At 37.1% G+C, this 7,742-nt stretch overlaps 1 protein-coding gene across 2 annotated transcripts; it reads left to right on the forward strand.

The window, feature by feature from the left end:
- The first annotated feature begins 2,461 nt into the window (after window positions 1-2,461).
- LOC149830191 (rac-like GTP-binding protein ARAC7) lies at window positions 2,462-6,258 on the forward strand. Of its 2 annotated transcripts, XM_090015730.1 has the most exons (8): window positions 2,462-2,621; window positions 3,211-3,298; window positions 3,505-3,614; window positions 3,780-3,843; window positions 4,056-4,120; window positions 4,486-4,551; window positions 4,688-4,794; window positions 5,951-6,258. In XM_090015730.1, exons 1-8 carry the CDS (start codon window positions 2,523-2,525, stop codon window positions 5,988-5,990), a joined length of 639 nt encoding a protein of 212 aa, XP_089871856.1. In that variant the 5' UTR covers window positions 2,462-2,522; the 3' UTR covers window positions 5,991-6,258. The 2 variants fall into 2 exon arrangements, with proteins under 2 accessions (XP_089871856.1, XP_089871857.1); XM_090015731.1 differs by lacking the exon at window positions 5,951-6,258 and having other exon boundaries at window positions 4,688-4,798.
- Window positions 6,259-7,742: the final 1,484 nt, after the last annotated feature.

Consider the following 7,742-nt stretch of genomic DNA (forward strand, 5'->3'; position numbering starts at 1 on the left):
TCATTGGCTTGGTTGATTTACCGAAGAAGGGCATTTCCGTCATTTTGTACATTAACTAGCCATATGATTCGAAAGACGTCAAAAAGCAGTTGTTGTCTCGGAAGGGTATTTTTGTCATTTTGGAAGAACTATTCTTTTCATTGGGCAAAGAGAAAAGCGCCGCCCCGAGTTTTTGGCGAACAATCGGTTGGAAGCCACGCATCCTTGTGTTCGCTGCCCCCCGAAAGTTTGAATCTCAACAACTCTTTAGCCATATTCAGTGCTAGAATTTACAAGACTAGCCCACGGACTAACATCTTGCAAAGAGAGATTTTAGAGGTTTTTTTTTTTCTTGACCATTGATTTTTTACTAATTGATTCTTAAATCATCCAATTATGATATATATTAGATTTTTTTAAGGTTTGAAAATCGACGGCTCAAAAGATTATAGAGGTTTTTTTATCACAGGATGTGTTTTTCATATTTGATTTTATAAAAATTGTCTCTTAAATCATCCAATTATGATAATAAAAACTTGAAAATCAATAGTTTAGAATTTTTGTAAATGTTAAGCATCAAAAAATTATATTTATTCTTTGATTGTCAAAGATGAAAATTGACAAGTAAAGGTTACATGTGTTAATCATAGTTCCTTCAAGAACCCCAATAGGCTCACTCATATATGAAACTATAATTTTCCTTAAGTCTACAAAGATTTACAAGAAATTCTCATAAATTCTTTGTGATTTTTTTAATTGTTGTTACATTTGCTACCCTCGTGGGTAAGGAACCCTTAGAACTCAGGGGAGAGATTGTTTTCACCAAATTTGATCTCATGGATGTGTTAAATGTAGGGGGGTGGCAATCGGGTCCAGTTGGCGAGTCAGGTTGGCGGGTCGGAATACCTCAACACGAATACGACCCATTTATTAAACGGGTCGGATGTGGCAAACACGAACACGCCCTATTTATTAAACGGGTAACCCGACACGACACGGTTAACCCATTTAATAAACGGGTCTGGTCGACACGACACGATTACACGACACGGCGACCCGTTTATTAAATGGGTCGACCCAATAACATAGACATGATAACTGCACAGGCGCACACCACCACTGGAGAGGAGAGGTCTCGGGCCCTCGATTGCGGCTAAGTAGGAAGGAGTTAAGTGAGTGACTAAAGTGTAAAATTAAGAGTTAGGGTTAGTTAAGTTAATATATATATAAACAGGTTGCGGGTTGGTGGGTTTGTGTAAACGGGTTGACTCGCTCGTCTAACCCATTTAGTCAAACGAGTTGGCGGGTTGGCATACCCCTAACATGAACACGACCTGTTTAATAAACGGGTTAGGCAGGTCGACCGGTTTACGACACGAACCCGTTTAAGCCAAACCTTAACCTGGCTAAGAAGCGAGTTGGCGGGTCGGGTCAGATTTTGCCACCCCTAGTTAAATGTGGTCAAAATAGTATGAATCAACTCTTTGGATCATAGTTTTTTATCACAAAATTATATATTTTTGTGGTTTAAAAATTTGGCACATATATGCATAAAAAAACTTAATTCAAAGGTCAATTTTTACTAAGCTTAATATGTACCAGTTGTAAAAAAAATGAAAATATTGAATTTTTTCACTAGAGGTTCCTTACCCACGAGGCAGCAAACATTATTTTCATATATGTAACTTTGTTTTTTAAATAAAAATATAATTATATTTAAAACCTTAATTTATATTTATTCTTCACAAACAACAAATAAAAATAAATCCAATGAGGAGACGAAGTAATGAGGCGCTTTGCAGTTGACATTGTCCTTTTTGAACTAGGTGCAAATAGGGGCGTCAACTGGTCGGGTTTAGTTTGGACTCAGGTGAAACTAGACTTGGATCAGAATTTCGGGTATGGTATCAAATCCTGAGTCTAATTGGGGCCATTATAAGAAAAATCATACCCAGACCCAATAAAAACTACATTAACCAAACCGGGACCATACCCGGTATAATTATATTTTTTATATTAAAAAAATGCAGGTCTTAATCGAAACTCAGGTCGGGTCTGGGTCTGATATAAAATTTTACAAACTATACACTGGTCCATGTATCAATCGGACCTTCAAGTTTGAACTCGGGTCTTCTTATTGATCACCATATCCGGACCCTATAGGATTTGGTTCGGATTGGTCCGGGTAAACCAGACCCGTCCAAAGCAAAAGATTTAAGACAGTACAACGGTACAAATCGGCATAATATTTAGGGCAGTTTTGTAGTTTCATTAAAACCCCAGGGTATCCTACGGCCAAAGACACGCCTCTCAGGTAGAGAGAGAAAGAGAGACGTTTGGCTGGTGGTCCCATCAAAAGCTTTCAAAATAAATTCTTGTTAGATTTGAAAATTTAATGGAGGGGAAGGGTTTGACTAGACTCCACGACTCCCTTCTATTAATACTCTCTTTCTCTCTCTCTGTGCCTTCCTGTTTCTGACTGCTTGCCTATCTTTTATAAAACTTCTACATCTTTCTAGTAGTTCTTCTCTACTCCTGATGAGATGAGTGCCTCAAAGTTCATCAAATGTGTGACAGTGGGAGATGGAGCTGTCGGTAAAACTTGTATGCTTATCTGCTACACCAGCAACAAGTTCCCTACCGTAAGTTTTACACGTTAATATGAAAATTTACATTCTTCTTTTCATTGTAAACATTTTTTCTCTTCTTTTGGAGCTGGACGTGGTAGCTTTACTGGATTTGATGGAAAACAGAAACAGGCTTCACGTTTCTCCTTTTGTGAATGGCCTTTTAAGTAGTTTTAGATCCAAAGATGGGTATCATTTTTCAGGTAGATTTTGCTTTCTACCTGGAAAAAACTGTTTTTAGCTTTACTGGATTTGATGGAAAACAGAAACGGGCTTCACGTTTCTCCTTTTGGGAATGGCCTTTTAAGTAGTTTTAGATCCAAAGATGGTAATTTTTCAGGTAGATTTTGCTTTCTACCTGGAAAAAACTGTTTTTGGCCTTTGTTTTTTAGTGTTTGAGGTGGAAGATCTGAGTTTCTTGTTTCCCATCAAATCCTATAAAGAAAATATTCTATTTTTCACAAAGTTCTTGTTTTAATCTTTTATCTTGTGGGTATCATTAAGCCTCTTGTTTTCTGTTATCATTGTATATGTTTTGCTAGCATAATCATCCTCTACTATTGCTATTGTGGCTCTTTTTCATGGATTTTGGGTTTCTGGGCAGGATTACATTCCTACAGTTTTTGACAACTTCAGCGCCAATGTGGTGGTGGATGGCAACATTGTAAATTTAGGCCTGTGGGATACAGCCGGTACCTTATTCAACCTAACTTCATCTCCATTCTTTCAATTTTTTGGTTTTCTTAATTGGGCATTACATAACAGACTCTTATGTTCATAAAGTCCTAGAGAAAAACCAAAAATTTGTGGACATTCCATATTTTCAGTGGAAGGTGCTGCTTTGGTTTATGTCTTTATCTGTTTGTGCTTTACTGAGTGGGGGACGGTCCATTGACAGGCCAAGAAGATTACAGTAGGTTGAGGCCACTGAGTTACAGAGGAGCTGATGTGTTTGTTTTGGCCTTTTCCTTGGTCAGTAAGGCTAGCTATGAAAATGTCCTGAAAAAGGTGAGCACTTCTTTATTCTCTTTTTCCTCGTTCCCTGAATCAGTATTGTTCTTGGACAAATTCTGTTGTCTATGTTGAAGCTTTGAAGAACAATTTTTCTGAATATTATGCAAATTTTTTCTTGATTTTTTGCTGAAACGATTTAGTGCCTTTCATTGTTTACAGTGGATGCCTGAGCTTCGGCGGTTTGCGCCCAATGTTCCAATTGTTCTTGTTGGAACCAAGTTGGGTGCGTATCGTGATCCTCTGTTTTTTTTTCAGCAGGCTATTAATCTTTTACTGAATTCCTAGGCCTGATTTAGCGACTCATGAGAATTTTCCTTATTTTACTCGGCGGTAAAACAAAATGCTGGAGTAATTTCGCTTTCATTTTCTTATATAAGTTGGATTATGGAACAATAGTGTCTGTCCTAAACATTTGATTTATGTTGTTTTGTTCAGATCTTCGTGAAGATAAAGGTTATCTGGCTGATCATCTGGGTGCTGTTGCAGTAACACCAGCTCAGGTATGTCCTGATTTTCTTTGCCAAAAGTTGAAGCATGAACCCCTCATAAAGTAGAGAACCGGAAACAGGTTCACGAATACCATCAATATCTACTGGAGGAGCCACAATGAAGGCATAATAAATACAGAAGTAGCTGTCAATAGGGTACTCGCTATTCTGGTCTGACTTGTCTCCTCCAATTTGGTTTGTCATGACACTTGGTGATGACCAAGTGCATTAGACTTCTAATCCTAGGCTGTCTCAGGCCAGGACACCCAAGTCAGATCCAATTCATTGGTTACTTTGTGTGTTTATAATTGACTTCATGTTCATTATACTTGGTGGAGCCAGCATTGTTCACCTTTTAATTAGGTGTGTTTTTTTAGGGAGAGGAGCTGAGAAAACAAATTGGTGCGGCTGCTTATATCGAATGTAGCTCGAAAACTCAACAGGTTGCTATCAATTATTTGATACTGTGTATTTCCTTTTTGATCTGTTTCCTTTTCTCCCGATTCTTATCAATTACCACTTTCTCTGTTTGCCTCTTTGGAAACTTATAGAACTTTGGTTTTGCCCTTCTCCATGCAGAACATCAAATCTGTCTTTGATACTGCAATTAAGGTTGTTCTTCAACCTCCAAGAAAGAAGGAAATGATCAAAAAGAAAAAGAAGAAAAGTCCTGGTTGCTCGATTATGTAAGTGATCAATTGCCATACAAATAAAACTCATAAAAGTTTTCACTCTATGAATCCCAAAATAGGTTGTATGACTAGAAAACGGAATTGGTTGTCTTGAGGGTCACAAGTGCTATTTGTACATTCATTGAAGATTTTGAGATGAGTTTTTCTTTTTCTCTTTTTTCCCCCTGGAGAAGAAACTTGAGTCAAAAATGACCATTTTATTGAAATACACAATTAGTCTTAAGGTATTCATCTTAGCACTTTGATTGGTCTTCATTGCTTTTATGGAAATTTGTCAGTTTATTGTTTCATGTCTGTGTCAATAATTTGTTGGTGTTGAAAATCATGTTATCCCAAGTTTTATTTGCCTCTCATCATACGTTTCCCCCTCTTTTTTTTTGGTTGTTTGAAAGACAGGCAGAGGAAAGATGGGAATGTCCTGGAGGTTAAATAGTTGTTGTATGTATCTGCTGCATCATAGCAGTTAACCACAAATTCGGGATGAACTTGAATCTGATTTCAGTATAATGTTCGTCGTAATGTAATATTTATTATACTGCTATCATCAGTTTTGATGATTAATAATCTCATTTCTGGGTAACTATGCCCTAGTCTTGATACAACCAAACAGAATAGAACATTTTATCATCTGGTGCAGTTTGCATCTCAGGGGTTCCTGATCTATTTGTCAAGAGTTGGCTGTTGACTCGTGTTTATTGCATTGAAATAGCACTTTCACACAATCATCAGACAAAGAAAGAAAAACTGTAAATTGAGTCAATGCCGCTTGCATTTGTTGCCTATAATGCAACTTTGCTATTTTTCAAATTGCATTCTGTGGACTGAATTTATAGAACTGATTTTTCATTTGAATCATAATGTATTTAAAGTTCCATTTAATGATCCTGTTGATGGCTTTCCTGGCTTGATTCTCTAACCTGTCCATTTCCATCAACTAGTTGAAGAGCCATTTGTCAACATGTTTAATCATACATCTTATTTTTATAATTCCTGGTACATCTCATTAAGAGGTCACCCTTCAGTGTACAAATTTACAGTTTCCTTCATGATTTTGTTTGGTTGAACTTATTAAACTCTCATCTTGGTTAGTTACAGAAATCTAATCTTGAGTTTTTTCTGAATATTTTGCTGTGACACACTTTTGCTGCAGGAGCATAATGTGTGGAGGCTCATGCGTTGCTTCACGCTGATATCACTTGGCTCAAAGAGGACCTTGAGGCTTGTGGATATGCAACACTGCGCTTGTGTGCTTTTCCGATCAAGCCCAACCCACTAGATGTGTCATGAATACGTGTTTTCTTTTGTTTAGAATAGAACTTTTGACAGTTTGTAGGCAACAATCTGATCTTTTGTTCAGTGTGCCCTTCTAATGGCCAAAAGGGAAACATATCTTCAAGTAGAAGGAAAATTTGTGTTCTTCCAAGCAGTAAGCTCAAAATGCACTTGCAGATTCAAACATGCATCTTCAGATCCATACAATATTAAATTCTGGAAAATTGGCAAATGTTCGTGCCTTTATCCAAGAGGGTGTCTTTATTGTCATAAGCAGTGTTTAAAGACCCAATTAGTGCTTACTGCTTAGTGGCTCAATACAAGCCATCTATTGGTTTCAGTCAAATTGGTTAAAGCAAAAGCAAGCCTGTAAATAAGTGGTAAACAACATAGTTAATGAGTTGTTGATTGGATGGAACCAAATATCGATGCGGAGGAAATAAATTGGTTCTAGTGTTCTACTGGTTTGGTTGATTTCGGAAGAATTTGCCAAACAAGACCTATTGAAGCTGTGAAAAAACAAGACTTGACATCTACTTTCTCTTCCAGGCTTGGCTTTGGTTTTCAAGTGTTGAGAATGGACCAGTGACCAACCAAAACAACTCGCACTTTCTAGAGAATTGTGTTACATATTCACAAAAAACAAACATAAAAATGCATATATATTCATACCTATTCCTACTTGCAATTATCTATTTAGTAGGCAGTCCAAGACATGTTCTGCCAATAGAAAGAAAAGCACATAAAATGTTAGTAATATACCTATATGTTTATGTAAGTATTAATTTATTTATTTTTCTTTTTTGATGAAGATGAACTCCTGCCCAGAACCAGAAAACTTAATGGACCCATCTTCCTGCAAGGTAAACCCCAGGCGGGGTCACCCACACCCAATCTTTGTAGGTAGCTGGTGATAAACGTGCATCATTATGTTCACTTCACAGTTCTAGTGTATCTTAAAAATTGCCACATTCTAGCATGGGAGCTGTTTTCATTATATGATTCCCAATCCTAGAAAGATTTACACTTGCCTTTTCATATCAAACTTGGCATGTGAAATTATAAGCAAGTTTACCTACACTTATTTGCACAATAATGGTCACCTCTTTACAAAATTTTCAAAGTGGAGACCATTATTAGGTGGTATATAGGACAGCAATTTTTTGCACTTTTGCCTCCTATCTAAATGGACTTTAACATGCTTGGAGCATTAATATCAGTTCCTGTCCCCTATTGTTGCTCTCATTACTTCGTCATTGTACAATTTGCGTCCTGCATTAATGTATTTATTTGTCAGGTGTAGACAGAAATATCCTTGAGAGTTGGTAATTATGAGGGAAAACCGAGAAGTAATCTTCTAAATAAGGTTACTTTACAATCCAAATATCTATAATAAATGCATTTCTTGGTAAGAGCATTCATTTTTCATGAAGGACTTCCATTTAGCAGGACTCCCCACAAATTCAATGTCTTGTTCTTTTCATATATGAGAGCACGTTTCTCCATTGGACGCTAGATGTAACTGCACACTCTGAAATAAATGGGTAGTTTGACTCCCCATTTCCGAGGCACATTGGCAGCAGTCTTGTTGATATCATCCTCGTTTTGAGCTATCAAAGAGAAAACTCTCTTGCTTTTCCAATCACTCAGTACAAGAGTTGGTGAGTATC

Source organism: Nuphar pumila, chromosome 8 (genome assembly GCF_984573655.1).
Source record: "Nuphar pumila chromosome 8, dmNupPumi1.hap1.1, whole genome shotgun sequence".
In the NCBI taxonomy this organism is placed as follows: domain Eukaryota; kingdom Viridiplantae; phylum Streptophyta; class Magnoliopsida; order Nymphaeales; family Nymphaeaceae; genus Nuphar; species Nuphar pumila.